This window comes from Pezoporus flaviventris, unplaced genomic scaffold (genome assembly GCF_033815535.1).
Source record: "Pezoporus flaviventris isolate CSIRO_AGI_PZ_B2104156 unplaced genomic scaffold, CSIRO_AGI_Pfla_v1 ptg000047l, whole genome shotgun sequence".
NCBI classification, from domain to species: domain Eukaryota; kingdom Metazoa; phylum Chordata; class Aves; order Psittaciformes; family Psittacidae; genus Pezoporus; species Pezoporus flaviventris.
Window position 1 is genome coordinate 5716092 of NW_026892595.1, and position 19255 is coordinate 5735346.

Below are 19255 nucleotides of genomic sequence, written 5' to 3' on the forward strand. Positions count from 1 at the left end.
CCTCTCAGTGGGTTCCCAGCTGCTCTTATGATCACCTAAAAAGTACAGAAACAGCAGGTTAATGGAAATTTTCAGGATTTTCCAGTAATAAATTTGATGAGCTATGGCCATAAAAATGTGGAGTGTTCTCAGTAGTCTCAGTCATGAGCTGTAAGCTGTTTACTACAGTTTCATGTAATTTCTGCCTTTCTGTACTCCTGCATGCTGCCTTCATTCCACACAAGAGAACACTGGGGATATGATAAAAATATAACATGGCAGATGTACTTGTTTCCTGCTTTAACAGATTTACTGTTTCTTATATAGAATTCAGACCCTTGTCTGTATTATTAGTTCAGATAACTCAGGTGGTAATAAAATTAACATCTAAACCTAGAATTATCTGTAGATCAACAGATGGATTGGTTGATCTTGTGAGTGTCCCAAAGCTTTCCAAAACTGCAATTAATAGAAAAAGTTCTACGGATTTCAATTAAATTGGATGAGATACACATGGGACCAAACTAATATAAACTAACTATTTTCTTCACTGGAAACTGCTAGCTAGAATTCAAAGGGTTAGGGATGCCATTCTCACTTTACCCTTGACTTAACTGGGCAATAATTTCACCTTTGATGTTTTAGAAGTACCATTAATTCTGCTCCTTAACTGTGTACCTACTAAACTGCAGATAACTTTGCCATGTGTGCCAAGTTTGAAGTTCTTAAAGTTACTAATACATTTGAAACAGGAAAAAGAGTGCTCTGCCAGCTGAGACAGCTGCAGGGAGCTCCAGAGGACTCATACTGAGGTGCCCTGCGTAGCAGAAGGATGCTGATGATAATGTGCTACAATGCTAACTTGAACTTCATGTCTCTAGTACCGTTGAGGGCAGAAGAAGTTTTTCTCCCTGCCTTCCTATCCTTCAAATTCTGCCTCCACTCTGCAGTTAATTAGAATAGTTTCACCATTTCTATCCAGAAGAAATAAACGTTGTCAGGCCACAGTGAACGTCCAGTGAACTGTGCAACTCCACTGTCCTCAGTGAAATCTGTGCAAAAAATGTGAACGTATCTGTAAAATCTTTTGACAGTTTTGAGTGGGAGGTTGCTCAGCAGTCCCATAGATGCTGATGTTACTGTTGATGCTCCACTTTTCATTCTGTGCTGGTACTCTTGTGTTAGCAGACAGCCAAAGGACCACAAAGTCCATCTGATTTTGCCTGCTTACCGTGTTCCTCCACAAACATCAAGAAGGACAGCAGAAACCTTCTGTTTCCAAGAGCGCACATTCCCTTTGATACAATATCCTTCTTACCCCGTACTCACGTATTTGAGGAGGAGAGGCAGCAGGCAGCTCCCCGAGTAGGAGGACAAGCAGTACTCTTCCACACCCGAACTCATCAACAGGGGCGAGGGCCGAGGATTTTGCGGGGCTCTTTGTACCGGTTCCACCCCGTGTTCATTGCCCGGGCCTGCGGCAGGGCAAAGCGAGACCAAAGCCGCCACAGCCCCCTGCGATTGGCCCGGACATCCCCGGGCTCGAACCGGGCACCCTCCCGCCCCGCTCCGACCAAGCCCCGCGCGGGTCGTGTGGCCGCCGGGTACCGAGCCCCGTTCTCAGGGCCCGCTCCCCGGCCCGGCGCACCAGTTCCCCTTCCCCGTCCGCGCTGCCCCGCGGAGCCGGCCGGCAACTCCCGCCCCGCTGCACCGCCCCACGCCTCCGGAGCGGGGAGGCAGAGCCGCCACCGCCCCGCCCGCCGCCGCTGCGCGCCGGGGCAGGCGCCGAGCAGGTGGCCGCAGGCAGCGGGCAACGCCGCGGCATGTGAGCGGCCCCTGGCTCGCCGGTCGGCCGGGCTCCCTCGGGAAGGCAGCACCGGCCCCACTGCCTTGTGCTGCCCACCCCTTTCCGAGCCGCCCGCGGAGGCAGGGTGCCCGCGGCTGCTGCCCGGCGGCGGCCAGGGGCTGAGAGCCGCTCCCCGCCGGGGGGCGGCCGTGGTGGAGGGCGGAGAGGAGGAAGAAGAGGAGGAGGAAGGGTGCGCGAGGCCGGAGGGACGAGGGAGCCCCCCCGGCTGCGCAGGATGAAAGTCACGGTGTGTTTCGGGAGGACGCGGGTGGTCGTGCCCTGCGGGGATGGGAACATGAAAGTTTTCAGCCTGATCCAGCAAGCGGTGACCCGGTACAAGAAGGCGATCGCTAAGGTGAGGGGCGCGGGGAGAGGCGCCCGCAATCAATATGGCGCTTCCCGGAGCGGGGAGGGAAGCTGGGGGGAAAGTTCGGGCTGCCCCGCCAGGGCGATGGGAGAGGAACCGGGACCGGGACCGGGGTCAGGGCGGGGGCTGGGGTTGGCAGCGGCGGAACCCTGCTTGAGCGCGGCGCCGCCGAAGACAGTCGCCGGGGGGCGGCCCCTCCGCGGCGGCCAGCGCGGCCCCAGCGCAGCTCCCCGCGGCCGCGGGCGCCTGGCGGGCCTTGGCCCTTTGTTCGTCCGTGCCTAGCGGCGAGGCGGCGGCCGCCGGGGGTGTCAGCGCTGGGGCCGCTCGAGCCCGGCTGAGAAAGCGGAGTGGAGGCCGGTGGCGCCGGGTCTGCCCCGGGGCGGGCGGTGGGGCCGAATCGCCGCGGAGGGCTGGAAATCCAGCCCCAGGCTTCCTGGCCCTCCAGGCCTGGCGGGGAGGGCGGTGGGAGGGGACCCCGCCGCAGGGGCGTCTTGCGGCGCACCGCGGGCGGGCCCCCCCGCCCCGGACGGGGGTCTGGGGAGGCCCCGCAGCAGCGCTGCCGCCCGCGAGCCTCCGCGCCTGCCCAGCTCCCGGGGGTCGGCCGGCGGGGAGCTCCGCGTGTGCTTCGAGCATCCGCGGTGCCGGGAGCGTCGGCCCGGCCCGGCCCGCGGCGAGGCTGATCCCGAGTGCCGCCTGCGCCGGCCTCTCGCAGTCCCATGTTGAAATCCCTGGCTGTGGGTGTGCAGGCAGTTGCACACTTGGTCTTCCTTCCCTCCGTCCACAGGCTACTTGTTGTTTTTTTTTTTTTCTTTGCGCTTTTTATTATTTCCACCCCCTTGTACTTTCTTCTTGTTGCAGACTTTTAAATCAACTGGTTGGTTGGGACCGTCGCAGGCTGCAAACTTAAGCAGCGCCCTTCCCTTTTGCTGTCCCTGATCCATCCAAGCAGTTGAGTGTACTTTTTCCCCTTAGTCCTTCTGACGTGCTTTACACTTCTGAACCTGAAAGTTTTGCTGTGGTAGTGCTGGGTGCCAGGCTCTCTGAAACAGACGAAATGCTGTGAACAGTGTATTGATTGGTTTGAAGTGACTCCCCAGCAAAGTTTTAAGATCGGTTTTCTCAGAAAGGATTCCAGTTGCTGGGAAGGAGGAAAAGTAACCGAGGTTCCTGTCACCTCCCCACTTGATTCCTACAGAGCATGGTTTTGGAGAGGAAAAACACAGTCTCACTGTATTTTTATTACTCCTTTTGTAACACAGTTGGGATTCTGGTTGGAAGAAGAGTAAAACGATTCACTAGGATATGGTGGTGGCTGTATACTGGCTGTTATTTATATAGGTAGTTAATGCACATGGCAATCTGCCTGCACGCAGGAGATGGTGGCCAAAAGTGCCTTTCCGGTTAAGGTAAACCAATGAGCAGTAAAGTGTGTCCCTTGGGGAAGCACGGAATACCTCATTGGGCCCTTCATTTGGGAAGTGTTTGCCAAATTTGCTCATCAGCATTACAACATTAAAGAAATTAATTATTTTGATGTGTTGTGTTCCACAACTGTGGCCAGTGTAACTCGTGCCAGTGGACTGCGTCCTGCTTTCCAGCTGTTAAATTGCATTGAGGGATGGCAATTACATTCTGCAGTTTAACGCTTGGAAGTGATTGCAGTTCTGAGCAAAGGAGAAACACGGGTCAGTTATCAGGTAAAAGCTGGTGATTGCAAATAGTGTGGGTTTGTTTAGGAAAGTGGCCCACCTGTGGAAACACAAAAAAATTACAATGTAACTCTTCTTTGAATAGCTGTTATATTTACTGAGAAGAGAATTTTCCCAGGTTCAGGCAGACTTCATCTAGCCCCTGGTCCCTAGAGCTCCCAGTCCTGGGTTTAAAATGACACAGTGGTTTTCTTTATTAGTATTTATATGGTGGTTATGCTATATGCCACTGGTATGGACTTGAGGTAGTTGCAATTACTGAGATTGTTTCTATTATATGGAAGTACTGTGGTTGAAAACACAGTAGCACAGAGTCCGTAGGCTTTCTGTGAGTGATTTATACAATCACCGTCATGTGCTACTTCTCACTTAAATTCACTGAAGTTTTTGTGTGGTTATGTTCCAGTAGTAAGAAGGTGCATCCTCAATGTCTTGTGAGTAAATTTGTAGGTCTCTTTGCTGAGTTTGCTGTAGAGTAGCACAGTAGTTTTACTGTTTCAGTGACAGAATTTCATAGATAACTGTGTTTTTATAGCAGTTAGGAGGTTTCTTTCTGCGCTGGTGTAACAGATCTTCACTTCAGAAACAGGCAAGAGAAGGGACAAAGTAATTCTTACACCGAGAGGATGAGAGTATGTGTGTGCACATACAAATGTATGATCTGGCAGCTGGTATCAAGCTGACACTGAAATCTACTTCACCACCGCTGTGCTGTTGTGGAAAAAAGCATATCTGGTGGAAGATTATTCAAAATATTTGAGTTAAGTTTATGGGAAACCAGCATTTCTCATCCTGCAAAAATGTGTGTGTCTGCTGAATGCAGGAGTTCCTTCAGGAGAACTACTCGAAGCCTCTGAGAATTGAGTTGTCAGCTCTTCCCAGATTACCTCCTGCTTTGTCATGGTTTCTAGGTTGTGATTAGCAATAAGTGATCTGCACGCTGAGCACTTGCTATTGCACTACCTGTGCAACTGTGATGAGGCACCCTGGCATTGTGCTTGCAGAGTGCCAGGAGTGAGTAACTTCAAAACCTGACCTTGGTTTTCTGGCTTGGTATAATTTAGGTTTAAGAGATACAACATTAATGGAAAAAATGTTTATGGAAAATAATCCTCACAGCAGTAAGGTTTTCCTTTCCATAAAATCTTAAGGCTTGAAAAGCATATAGATAACACACCTAGTTATTTCAGTTTGTTCAGGATGCAGTTGTCTTTGATTAGGATTCATAAATCTCAAAAAATTCATTATGGATTGACACTGCTGTCAATACTGAATCATTAGGTGTGGAATAAATTCTTAGTATGACAGGCTTGAAGGTTGGTCTGTGTAGTGTGTACAGGAAATCTTTTTGTTCCTTTGCTTTTACTTCAAAAGAAGCTTTGTGTCTGAAACATGATCCATTTCTTCTGCAAGCTGTGTTTGTGGGGAATGAACAAGCAAATGAGATGCTGGCAAAGTCCACCTTGTCCAGGGAACCTGGAGTCAGCAAAAATTGATCATGCTTATTGAAACCTTGTTTGTGTGGTGGCACACTAATGATACTCTGCTTGTGCGGCTGGGATGATGCAGCCTCTGGTGCAATTTCTGAGTGAGTGTAAAGCGAGTACAGTTTGGGCAGGAGGCAACTGGCCTGGGAAATTGTGTGTTTTCCAAACCCTGTTGCTCAGGGGCTGTGCAGGTTTTGTGTTGATCTCATTCTGCTTATAGCTTCTTAGCAATTAATTTAATGATAACAAAATTGTTCACTATAACCTAGTGTTAAAATGTGGAAAACTGTTATAAAAAATGATGTCTCAAGTAGTCTTTAATAAAAAATAATTGTGCGTTCTGTAGCTTTGGTTTGATCTGCTTGTAGCTAGAGACATTTATGACTGATGATTTTCGACTAACACCATAATCTTTGTGTGCTTTATGTTTATTGGGATATTGTGTTTCACCTTTTATCTTTTCTTACAAGTATAAATAAGCATATATAAGTAATGGGTAGGGGTGTGTGTATACATATGTATAACATTTTTAGAGTTACTATGTTGTCCTTTTCTGATGTAAATGAGCATGGTAAACAAGATTATGAAAAACAGGAAATTATTGATTTACAGGAGTTGTTCAGTCTCATGTTCAGTCCCTACAGGGATTGTTTGGTCTCTATGATAGTGAAGTATGGTGTCCTGAATAATATGAGCTTGTAGTGATGTTCCTAGGCTTTATGTATAAAACTGATTTTCTGGATAAAACAAGTGAGTAACAGGTTTTCTGCTGAATTTGAAAGATTTTAGAATGACTGTTTTGAGAGACCTTTCCCATCCCCCTCACCAAATGCTGTGGGAAATTAAATTTTCAGGAGTTTGTGATGTTGTATGGAGCAATGCTTGAATTGTTAATTAAAGAACTGTGGTACTTTAACATTTATGAAAATAGAATGTAATCCGCTTTTGGATAGCATTTAAAGGCAGTTGCTGATAAGAGACCAGAACTCAAGGAAGGTTGGCTGTGTAAGCAAAGGTGACAGGTGTCAAATGACCATTTTCTCACTTAATATGTACATTGGAAGCTTAAGCCACCCAGAATTCCACCTCTTTAGTAGGTCTGACATTCATCAGCAGGGAAGTGGGAGAGGGGAAGGCTGTATTCTCAGTGGATGTGTGAAGCTTTTCTGTACCTGATTCCATTCCTCCCCCAAGTGCCAGGTAATTCAGACTCAGACTTCTCAGATGTTTCTCTCCATCCAGAAAGGCCCAAAAAGGAACCCAAACCCCCTAGAGTCCCTCTCGCCCCTGCTGCTCAGTTAACTGTTGGTTTACTTCTGCCTGACACCACCAGGATGAAGTCTCTGGGCTCTCTCTTTAGCGTTGGCTGTGTAATATTTCAGTGATTTACCTGAGGTCAGCTGGGAGATTGCAGGTTCCCTGGAGTGGGCAGCAATTTTTTCAAGCTGGCTTTTGACCTCTTCACTGATGTTGGGCTCCCAACAGTGGCAGAGAAACCCAGCTGACAGGTAACATCACTGCTGCCATTTGGTGAAAGCTATTGACAGCAGCGGAGAGCTGCTAATTTAAGGAAGAGTAGTACTGAAATGGGTCATGATTGCTTCATGTTTAGAAAGCTGTTGTGTGATCCTGCAGGTCTGGGAGTTGGTGCTGGATATGCAAGGCTATGAATTGCATGTAGTGATTTGATTCCCTCCACTTATGGTAAACTTCCTTTTAACCTCTTCTCTCCAGCTCCCTCTGTGTTTTCAGACAAATAAATGTTTTCCTGTTGTTGTGCTCATCTGTGACTACAAGTTACCCTCGCACATTGCACAAGATGTTACAGGATGAAGGTAGGAGTGCAGCTTTGGATTGAGCATGGCAGTGCCTGTATGTGGTACCACTGTGGTGGGCTGATGGGAGCACTACCTACCTTTACCCGGATGGGATGCATCGTTGCTTTCAGTTTGGCATTATGTGGTTTCTCGGTGTTACTTAAGGGTGATCAAAGTGAAGTGTGTGTTTTTGGAAGACAGTTCACTTGCCTGGTGACTTTGCTGTACAGCAATATTATGTCTCAAGGGACCTGTGGCCTGGGAGGTGGGGAGCTGCATGATCCCTGATGTGCTCTGAGCAGGGCTTTGCTGCTGCCACTCTCTGCCAGGTCTTGCCTGTGTTCAGCCATGCATCGTACAAGGAAGGAGGTTTGTCTTTTGAAGGCCTTGAGAGCCATGCTGCAGCTGTAGCCCTGTTGCTTGAGCAAACAGGGGAAGTGCTTTTGGGGTTGTTCAGGGCTATTAAAGAGGAAGATTGACTTCTGTAGTAATGAAGAGGGGCATAAAAACTGGACAGAATGCAAGCCCTTCAACTTTGAAGGTGTTTCAGTAAAGAATATGTGTGGTACTACTGTGGTTGGCTGATGGGAGCGAGTGCATATCTTTACCTGGGTGCGATGCATCATTGCTTTCAGTTTGGCATTATGTGGTTTCTTGGTGTTACTTAAGGGTGATCAAAGTGAAGCGTGTGTTTGTGAAAGAGAGGCTTGAGAGTGATTTCCCTTTGAGTGATTGCACTGTTCAGTTGCTGTGAGCAATTCTTGTAGCTCTGAGGAGATGACTGCTGAGGAGCCTGTGAAAGCACTCAGTGCGTTTGGAGAACAGGTCCTGGAGGCAATTTGGGGTTTAGAGAGTCGCCAGCCTTTCTTCTCCTGGGCAATAGCCTTCCACCAGTGGAAAATCATCTGATTCTTGTAGCTTTTTACACATCAATTTTGGTTATAATGGTTGCAGATGTTTTAGTTCTGTTATAAAAACACCACTGGAAGTAACACTTTCTCAGTTGAACCAGACTATGACATCTTTTGGTCATGGCACATTTAATCTGGTAAAACAAGATGGAGTAAATGGGGGAGAAATGCTGGTGATGTTTGTTAGTTATATGAAATATAGTTCATGTAGTTTTAAAACAATTTCCTGGTTCTTCAAAGGAAAACAATCCTTTTCATCCAGATATAAATTGAATGGATAAAACATGCAACAATGCTGAACCAATGCTTATGTATATTGAAAATAAAGTGGAATTCTTCTAACATCAATCCAGAGTATAGCACAGATGTTCTCACTCAGAAATATTTTGTGAGCAGTAAGAAAAGAAAAAGTGGAACAAAAAGTATTAAAAAGTTCTGCAGGATACTTGAGAGCATCTGTGCTGTATTTTTTTTCTTCCTTCTTTTTAATATACATTATAGATTTTCCTTGTTTCTTTGAGGTCATTTTACTGTAATGCTCAGCAAGTCTGGTACTGAAAGACAGGTTAAAAAAACCACCAAACTACCTTTGAGCTAAGTTACATAATCAGGTGGTGCTGTTTCAAAGAATGAGAAAGAAAAAAGACATATGTAATACTTGACAAAATGACTAATATCTTTAGTGAAAGATAAAGGAGTCAAATTCTAGATTGGGGAAAAATAAATTTAGATTAACAGTGAACATTAGGGCCTTTTTGTTTTTACGAATCACATTCATTCTACCTGTTACAATACTTCAGCAGTATTTTCCTACTGGTAACCTTAGTTATTTCCTCATTTTTTCCCAGACATTCGTTAAATCAGAAATAATTTTAATAACTATTTTGTTGCATTATTTGTTGCTGTTCATTTTAATCAGGTAACAGTTACATGACAGTAACTTCCGTCCTGTTTTAGTTTCTTATTGTAAAGTAATACACATTAATAACCTATTTAGTTCCTCCAAAATGGAGAAGTGTAGCCCTACTAAAAGCTCTTGGGATAGATCTCGTATGCTATGTGTCAGGGCTGGCGTCTCCAATGGAGGGGAAGAGCAATAAAGACCAAGCGTGTTCCTGCGTGAGGGGGTGCAACTCTTGCTGCTCAGGAGCAGAGATGAGCATCCCATGGAGCTGGGCCCTGGTATGCTGCTGTGTTCCTGCCAGGCAGCATGCTTGATTGCCAGAGCTCTGGTGCTGGAGCAATTGGCTGGTGTTTTCTTCCAGTTCATTGTGTCTCCAGCTCATCAGGACTTTTATGGTAACAGAGACAGGGCTGGCAGAAGGGAGATGACTGTGGGGAGAAGGGTGGTCTTCTGTAGGGGAGCTAAAAAGGATGGGATGTCCTTGGAGTCTAGTGAAATGAAAAGCTTTTGAGGTAATGATAGGCAGATGTAACTCTCCTGGTGCCTTTTCTTTCATATGAGTGGGAAACAGGAGTTTGCATGGAAGCAAGACAGTAAATGAAGTACTGAAAAATGTGAAGAGCTGAAGATAGGAAGAGGCTGGTTAACTTGGTATCCTGGAGGTGTTTAGGAAGACAATGCAAAATTGACCTCAGTGGCACAACAGATGTCACCCCAAAGGCTTTTTTTTGTAAAAAAATTATTATAGAATTTTTAAAGTATATATTTATCGTTTTATATATTTACAAATATTTATATTTATAAATATTAATAGTATAATTATAAATATATATTTTTGTATATTTAAAGAATAAATTTATTACAGAAAGCTTCCCTTTTGGGCTATAAACTTAGTGAAAGTAGTGAATCTCTGATTTGGTAGGAAAAATAGACACTATTTTGGAAAAGCAGTGTCACATTTTTGGCCATACATCCCACATTTTCTCATTCTCAGCCTACTGCTGATGCAGCGAGATTTTGAATCCTTTGCAGGAGGAGCAAGCTGGTACATCGTTAGCAGTTTTCTTTTTAAGTGGCCACATTTATAGGATTTTTGTTCCGGGTATGCATCTTTACAGGCTCAGAATGGCAATTTCAAATGTTTCTGGTGTTTGTGTTGTATTACTAATAGGAGAAAAAAAAGTTACATGGATATAAAATGTTTCAGATGGAGATAGGACTTTTTGGGAGTGCCTGTATGTTTCTGTGTGTACCCACTTAGGTGTTTTCATTTGTCTGAAGAAATGTGGCCACGCTTAGTAAATGAAAAAATAGTTTCAGCTTACCCCATCTTTTTTGCATGTGCTTTCAATGTTGAGTTACTCTATCTTCCCCCTAGGCAAAGGCCACATCATGGTTTTGTTTTTTTCTTTTTTTTCTTAAACATCAGAAACAGTACCCTACTTGTGAGAAACTTGCAGAGATACACCTCTTTGTACATATAATGAGAAGAATGACTTTGTTCCAAGCTTTCGGAGTCCTTCTAAACAGGAAGGAGCAGGAGCAAAATTTAGTGGAAATTGGAAAAATTCCTTCTAGGGATGCTGGAGTGTCTCTGAGACCAAGTAGCCTGAAAGTTCTTTTGCTATAACAACTTAAATGACAGTTAAAAAAAAAAAAACCTAAAAAAATAAATGGGAAGCTTTAGAGCCTTTAGCTTCTTTAATAAACCGCTAAGTGGAATAACAAGGCTTGATTTAATTTGGGCTCTTCAAGAACCTGTTGTACCAAATATTATTTGCATTTTTTTAAGTGTGCATTTGTTTGTGCTGTCAGTTTTTCCCTTCTGCCTTCCTGTGAAGACTGCTTGCCTGCAGCTGTGAGTGCTGGGAAAGCGGCCAGCTACCAAGTACCAAAACAAGAAGAATTTAGGCAGCCAGGCTGTGATGGCCAGCCACTCCTGGCGAATGAGCCTCTGGCCTCAGCAGCTTGTGAGGATGCAGAGGGAAAGGGTTTTACCCTCCTTGAATTTGTCTCTTTCTTTTGGCAGTACCAGGCTGCTAAATGACTGCTAGCCTGAAGTGTTAGGCTTTGCTGAATGGTAAAAAATATTGTGCAATTGTAATGTTTTTGCCAGTTGGAGAGCCTGAAGTGTTAGGCTTTGCTGAATGGTAAAAAAAAATATTGTGCAATTTTAACGTTTTTGCCAGTTGGAGAGTAGTCATTCCCATACCTCCCACTTGTTCTGCTAGGTGTTTCTGCCCATCATTATACAGAGATGAGTGCTGGATAAGAGGAGTGATACCACTGCTTTCTGAGGGAGATGAGAGGACCCTGGCCCAGCTGTGGATGTGGCTCTCCCAGGCTGACCTTTCCGCTTCTGCAGGGCTTCTGCGAGGCACATGTGAGGGGGCTTGGGGCTCAGGTGACAGTTTGGGTTCGGATTAAGGTGATGGTGTGTCCTGGCTGGCTGAAGATGCCACTACTGTTGCTGCAGTAGAGGTCTGAGATGACTGGGGATGGCGGAAAGTAAGAGCCCTGGCACAAGAGGCTCCTCTGTCCTCAGCACAGTCAAACTGAGAGTCCTGTATAATGAGCAAGTTCAGAGCATCATTTCCAAATCCTATATTTTTTTCCTGGAATTCAGAATACTAATTTGAGAAGATAGGGTGGATGTTTTCTGCTTTCACTGAGTTTTCTTAGCGGCAGTTTTTATTGCTTTGTCTAGGAGTTCGTTTTTTTTTCTTTTCCAAATGAAAAATAGCACAAATGTGGTCTGTAATAATTGGAAAATTTGGAGTCTGAAGTAAGAAATTGCAAGAAAAAGTGGGCTGGGTGAAAGAAGAGCTTTTAAATTTGGAATTGTTTGTTAGCGTAGGCTCTATGTTGTAGAACAGCCAGCAGACATGGTTTTAGATGTCTGTATCTGTATGAAGAATATTTGTATGTTTAAGTGCTGCCATTTTTTTAAAGAGCAAACTTATATTTTCTAAACTTAGCTAACCTGGGCTAAAAAGATGTTAAGCTATGTATGTAGAACAGTGTGTTTAACTTGTGATTATATTAGGCAATGAAGTAGTTTCACCCTGTTCCCAGCAATCACTCAAGAGCATAATGCTTTGGTGAACTAAACCCAGATGTTAACTGTAATCAGAAATGTTACTGTAATCAGTGTCTTATAAATCTCTTCTTTATTAGTATAGTTGTTGGAAGTAAATTCCTGATGACCCTTGTGTTGCTTTGGCATTGCCACAAAATAACTATTGTTAGCTTGAAGCCCCCTGCTAAATTGAAAGTCACAGATAATGAGTATACAGTATTGCATCTTTTGGGGTTTATGAAATATTTAGCTGAAAAGGCTCTTGGTCCTCACCCTGTCTCTGTGGTAGTAAGAAGTTTCTTTCACTGGTGGAATTCCCTACTTGGGGAATGAAAGCAGCAGGGAAGAACAGCTACCTTGTACGAAAAGCTAATTTGTGCTGAGCTAAATATTCTTTTGATATTTGAATGTGAAGTAATTAGCTTGGATGTACTGCTGTTTACCTTTCAGCATCTGGAGAAGTCTAAACAAGCTGCTGAAAGGAACTGTAACATAAATCTACTTCTGAAATATTTTTTTTTTTTTTTTTATGATCATGTATTTCAGACTGGGACTAAATCTGCTTCTTGTGGTGGTGTTTTTCTGGTGCCAGTGACTCGTGAGAGGAGTGCAGAGCTAAACTATTAAGAAAAGATTTGGGCAGTGGTCTGGTGTTTTCCTGTGGGCCATATGAGTTGATCAGAAAGACCCATGTGGGAGTCCTCTTTCTAAAAAAGCTCTCAAGGTGGGCTTATTATTGCTTATGCATGGATGTTTCTCTTCTGGCATTAAAAAAATAATGTAGTGCAATGTTTACCATAGCCATCTACTCTACTTGACTGTGATTTGTAGGAAATGATCCGTTCCGTTCTCAATTACTTCCATTTCATAATTCAGCACTTGCTTGGTCTCATAGCAGGACTAAATAAAAAGAGGGATTTTTCTATTTCTTTGTTTTATGTGAATGTGATTGAACTATTCTGAGTCCTTAAATCATAATAGATAATTCTGTGAAATGTATGTCCTGTTTAATGGATGGTCCATATTTCCCTTTATTAGACTGCATATTGTTTCTGTGATTACACAGTGTGTAAAGACTGCTCTAACTTTAGCTGCCTTTGGAAGATGCTTCTGATTCAGTGTGCCAGTGTTCTGTTGCCTTTTGAAAGGCTTTATTTCCAAAGGTTGGTGGATGCCAAAAACATTATTAATAGAGATCCGTTTAGAGACACAGTGAGTACGCATTTTTTCTTGATCACTTTTGGAGATTAGAGTTGTGTGTGATACTGGGGAAAAAGGCTTTTCTGTAATTAATGTTTTAGAAGCATGCTGGTTTTCATCCAGAATTTCCCTATAGCTTTTTCCAGAATGTGTGTTGTTCCTTTTTGAGCTCGTGTGGAGTCTAATAGTTTACTTTATGTTTTGTGTTATTCTGCAGTGTAAGCTACAAGCTGAGATAGGAAGCAGAGATCTGAAATCAGTTTATAACAAGCAGCCCTTTGCAGCCTGCCTTTCACCTGATGCACTGCCCAGAAAGCCAGCCTTTGGTGAAGACCACACAGCTTCAGATTTGGAAACTGTGCCTAGATGCAATAAATAGGAGGGTCTGGTCTTTGCAGTTGCCAGTTGTGCCTTTCTCAGTATTAACAGCCAAAGGGAGTCAGCCCAGTGCTGATCATCTGCTTGCTTTATAGCTCATGAGGAGCTGTAAAATCAAACACTGAGCACAAAGGTGCCAAGATTATCTATTTTAAGTTTGTAGCTTCCCTCTCCCTTCCTCTGAATAAGTAGATGTGCAAATCCAACATGATATGTAAAGCAAACTTGTGGAGTCCTTCCTCCACCTTTTGCATCTTTATGTGTAGTTTGTTCTGCAGACCAGATCATCACACCTGCTCCCAGCCTCCTACAGAGTAGATTGCAGACTTGCAATTAAGTGCTTCTAACATCTGCTGGTTACATGCCAGGCTTTTAACTCTGATTGGCTCTATTTTTAACATGGAGGTAAGATTGTGCATACAGTTTTACTAGTTGTTAGTAAGGACCAAATGTTTTGTGTCCCTGCAGAGTAAAAAGGTTCACTAACTCGGCTGTACTTCAGAAATCAGGGTGTTTTCAGAAAAGTTTAGTGAGACTTCAGTAATATGTTGTAAACAATCGAGTGGTACTTTTTTTGTGACAACTCTTTCTTACTCCATTTTAACAAATTTTCAAGTGTGCAGGAACCTGAGGTATGGAAGGAGGTGTGTGTAGAAATGAATAGGGGAGACTATAAATGCCGTGGTCAGGATTTAAGAAAAAGTTGCAGTGTCTTTTGGTTCCTTTCCAAAACACTGGCTGAATCCAGTGGTGAAGATACCGGAAATAGTTTTATTTCACTGATGCTGTGATTTGAGAAACGAAGTGCATCAATCGGTGCCCTGCTTTTTCAAGCGTGAAGTAGGGACGCAGAGTAGGAGTGGGCTCCCTTTAATCACTGCTTTGCCAACTCAGCCCTGCATTAACTGTGAAGCTGTGTAGGGAGAACCGTGAATGCTCACCTGAGAGCAGCATCGTGTGTATTCCCCTGGCTCATTCGCTTCAAGGACCTCATTAACTGTGTTTCACAACAGTACGATGTTAATTGCAGCAAGCGGGTACTTACATAAAGTCCTTCTGTGGTTTTTCTCTGGCTCTTTGTGTTACCTTAGGAAAGAGAAAAGTACTTTGCTGTGCTGGTCGTCTGTGCTGCAGCAAAGCTGTGATGCACTCATCAGTTAGAACAGCATGCAATTCCCAAAGTAGGAGCCAAGGAGATGGCTCTCCAGTACCTTCTCCTCTTAATAGGGTAATTTCCTTTGCCACCTTCTCCCTTCAAAAACCAAATCCGCAGACAAACATCTTAGTGTGAATTTGGTAAGTGCGTAATTTTCCTCTTGGAGAGCTTGGAGAAGGGAGGCATAGGAGATTGCCGGCTGGTCCAGGACCACACAAGCAGTTAGGCACCGAGCTGGAAATAAAGTGCCGACTTGCTGACTCCTTAACTGCAAGACTATCTTTCCCCTCTAGTAAGGATGTGGTAAAATATTGCTGTATTTCATCCTTCTGCTGTCCTGTAGCAAAGCCTCTGTATGAAAAGGCATGCCACACTTTGCCAAGCTGTTGGAAAAAAAAGGTCTCTTCCTCTTTTCTAAAAGTGTGAAGTCTTGTCATGTTAAACTGCTTAATTTCTTATGTGATTTTTTTTTTTTCAGTTTATTTGTACTGAGGTTGAAACTTTCAGATAGTAGTCTGTACTTGGCAGTGAGGATGTTGATTCCAGTATTGCACCCTTGTTTAAATGTTTATGACTTTGAATGAAAGCAAAGGAAATGCTGATGTTTGGCTTTAGTATAGCTAAGGTAATTTATTATTTTAGAACTAAGGGACACACTGAAGCCAGAAGGAGATCTGTCAGTGATATGTTTGGTTCGAATATGAGAAATTTAGAGAGAGAAGAATACTGATCCATGCTAGTGGAATTTAAACCATTCCCCCCCCCCGGAAGTGCTGCGCTTATAATACAGAATCGTTGTAAATAAGGTGGTTATGATCAAAAAATCTGAGATAGTAAGTGCTCTAATAGTGTTCTGCTGATGCTGGTAAGAAAGAATTGTCTTCATGTGCATGCATTCATTTTAGATTGATGGGGTTAATTGCCTTGGTCTCAACTTTGCTTGTAGACTACTGTGCTACTGATGCTGATTTAAAAGGAACTCAATGTACCAAAACTTTTTAATCCCTTCTGCATGCAGTGCTGAAGAAAGTGTGGTTTTCCCTTTTAGATGTAGGCTTTCGTGATTATAATGTCATATTCAGGGTCTCTATATTAGGGATAAAGAAACATGAAGAGCTGCAATAGTGCCAGAGAGAGCAAACAGGAGAGTACTTGCTGTAGTACATATTACATAATAATTCTAAGACCTGAAAATGAGGATTTTGCAAATTATGATTCCACCCTAAACCAGCTTTTTTAAAATGGCTGGTTTGAGGTTAATAAGCAACAATTTATTCTTTTGTGTGTTAGAAAACATGCTACAGCACAACTGCCATTTATTATTACCTCTTTTGTTGAAGCCTTCAGGTTCTGTTTACAGCTGTCATAGTCATCATCTTATCTCCAGCATTTTGCAGAAATGCAGCTGGTAGACTATGCAAATGGAAGCATTTGCTAAATAATTTTAGATGACATTATAACCATTGTTCATCTTTCATCTCTAGACTTTATATTTCGAAGTGACTCTGTATGCCTTTGACAAACGTGCTGTTATTAGGCATGAGGACATACGATGCGAAGCACTTTCTTGAAACAAATTTCAAGGAAACATAGGAAACATCTCTAATGATTTACATGCATTATTTTGTGTCTCTTCCTTCTTGTGGCACATCCCTCTTATTCTCTCTATCACTCTTCATTAGAAAGTCTCTGAGAAAATAAAAGCTGCTTGTGTTTAGATTTTACCATCCTGAAGTTAACAGTGCTGATGCTTTGCTGCCTTTGGAAATGGCTATTTCTGACCCATCCAGTAGCCTTGGTGTTGCTGGCTTTTTCATCAAAATTAATTCTTTTGTACTAATTTCCAGCCTCTACTATTTTTTAATGATGCCGTTTCCAGTTCTTGCAATTGATTGTTGAATGACAACATCCCCTTTCCTAGTACAGACTACATGCATATCGAGGGCTCTAGTTTAGAAGGTTTCTTGGTCCTTGTGTTTTAATGAGTTATGTAAAGATGCTGCGGGAAGAAGTTGTGGGGAAAGTAGTGCTTCATTGTGGTTGTTGCTTCATCTACTGTGTCCTGCAGGAAAGGATAATGTGGTCTGCTAGTGCTTATAGATCATCATGTATAAACTTCTCTCCCTTTACTCTGCCACTTTATATATATATATATATATATATATATATATATATATATGTGTATGTCTGTCTATTTTTTATTTTTAATTTTTTCTTTAGGCCGTCACTGGCTGTCTTTTAGGCTGTCTTTGAGGTTCTTTCTTGCTGTCTTAAACTCTGACTATTCCCTACACCAGAACAGTAATCAAGGATTTCTGTGCTGTCCTATTAATCTTGCATCCTGATTACATGAGCTCTTCCTCAAGGCATGCAATACCAAAATAAAAGCTAGTGAGCAGGAATGATTTCAGCATTGTGCTTTCTGTCCAGACTCTGTAATTCTTTTATGTGCTTAGCTGTAATCATATGGCTGAACTTGCCATGTGAGGAGGATGCAGAGGAACAGATTTTCAGCCACCAGCAGTACTGTTGTGGGAATCCTGCAAATGCTACTGAGCCAGGACTTTTAACAGAAAGTTGAGTTTTATTGAAAGCAGTTGAACTGCAATGCTGAACTGAATATGTAGTGTTAGAACTCTGTTCAGATGTTACTTTTTTCAGTTTGCCCTGCAGTTTGTAAGTGGGATATGTTTCCAAATGGAGATTATTCTGATAATGATTTAAAAGGATACTCAGTGATCCTTATGGGTCCCTTCCAACTTGAGATATTCTATAATTCTGTGTCTGTTCTATCCCTGACTGTATTTGTATTAAATTTGTATACCATTAAATTACTTTAAACTCATGTGTATTTTTTTTAACAGCCAGTGAAACTTTTTTTTCATGTCAACACTTTTACTAATGTTAAAGGGGTGTATAGTCAGCATTTCAGCAACAACAGATGGAAAATGCATTGGATGAGCTTATTGCCAAGCAAGCTGGATATAGAAATTAATATTAGGAAAAAAACTCCAAATGATCATTGTGAAGGAGGGAAAATAATTTAGGTAAAAATTCAAGTAGATAATTGTCTGTATTGTACAACTATATGCTTTTCACAGAAGCACAAAACCTATAAAATCAGGTATGTTGACTGATTTACAGGTTGCTCAAACATGACTTTGATCTGAGTCAACTGTACTTCTTTCATAAGAGAAAGTGGCATATCCTGAGGATCAGAAACACTGAAGGACACTCCTTTTTTGAATCTTGGGTTTGCAGATGGAAAGGGAAATGCTCTTGTTTTTCTCTCATTCCCCTGCACCACCCCCTCACCCCCTGAATTGGTTGTAGGTTTGGAGCTAACAATGGTAGACTATCTGCTTTCACAAATTAAGCATGCTGCTGTGCAATTGTGCTATTTGCTTGCTGCTTTATCTGTCCAGGGTAAACTGTGCAATCCATTTTTTTACAGCACCTCCGTTTTATTACACTTCCACAGAGCATGGGCTTGGTTGTTAGTATTCATCTGGACTGTGTACAAAAAAATGAACAGCAGTCATCCCAGCTCAGTTGGCCATTGAAATACCTTATCTGCCTTTCTGTTAAAAAAACCTATTTGCATTTTTTCCCCTGTATCTCATCTGCAAAGCAGATTTGCAAACATCCTATAGCTCCTGCTGTATGAATGAATGGAGAAAATAGTCTGCTACTTGTCTGGAGTTTGATATTTTCATGTCAAATCTGAAAGGTAGAGCATCTGAAAAAACATTGTCTTGAGCCAGCTTCTGCTTTACTCAGTGAGATAGCCACACAGAGTAAATAGAAATCCAATTCTGAGTCTCAGAATATGGCATATATGTCACCAGTTCCCTATGGGAGAATGATTGCTCTGTTGTGATGTGTTAAGTGATCAGGGTCATGTTTGGGTAGAAACTGGGTAGGAACTCTGAAATCAGCGGAATTGTGTCGAGACAGAGGGTTCTGCCATACAGCTACTTGTCAAATTTTGGAGCTAAACTCTAAATGGTATACATTTAACATTATATGACTTGCAATTTCTTTGTGTTGCAGTCCTGTGGTTGGATACATGGCATGTCATGAAATCATAGCATCATAGAAATCTGTGCAGTGCAGCCACCCTTCCATGAGCAGAGGTGGCCTTGATCCAAGGGTGACCCTGCACAGTTACCATCTCTGAGCAAGGCTGATGCTTTGGGTATGGCTGGATCACTGGGGATTACTGGTATGCAGAGACAGCAGGCAATGGGGGTGTGAGGGAGAGAAAGAATGATGTATTTGTATTAAGCCATTACACGGACTGTGTCTTCAAGCCTGCTCTTTGGAGGTGGTCGGTGTCACTGATGTCAGTTGCTTGGGTGACTCTGCAGCAATACCTGTGGAAGGGGGCTGCTACATGGGTGACTCTGGCTTTCAGGGCAG

At 43.1% G+C, this 19255-nt stretch overlaps 1 protein-coding gene across 14 annotated transcripts in view; it reads left to right on the forward strand.

The window, feature by feature from the left end:
* The first annotated feature begins 1763 nt into the window (after positions 1 to 1763).
* The window catches only part of PARD3 (par-3 family cell polarity regulator), a 451464-nt gene continuing 433972 nt past the window's right edge, over positions 1764 to 19255 (forward strand). For all 14 annotated transcript variants that reach the window (XM_061468050.1, XM_061468055.1, XM_061468051.1 and 11 more), the window contains exon 1: positions 1764 to 2180. In XM_061468050.1, coding sequence (XP_061324034.1) covers positions 2061 to 2180 — 120 coding nt within the window. In that variant the 5' untranslated portion in view covers positions 1764 to 2060. The remainder of the gene's footprint in view (positions 2181 to 19255) is intronic.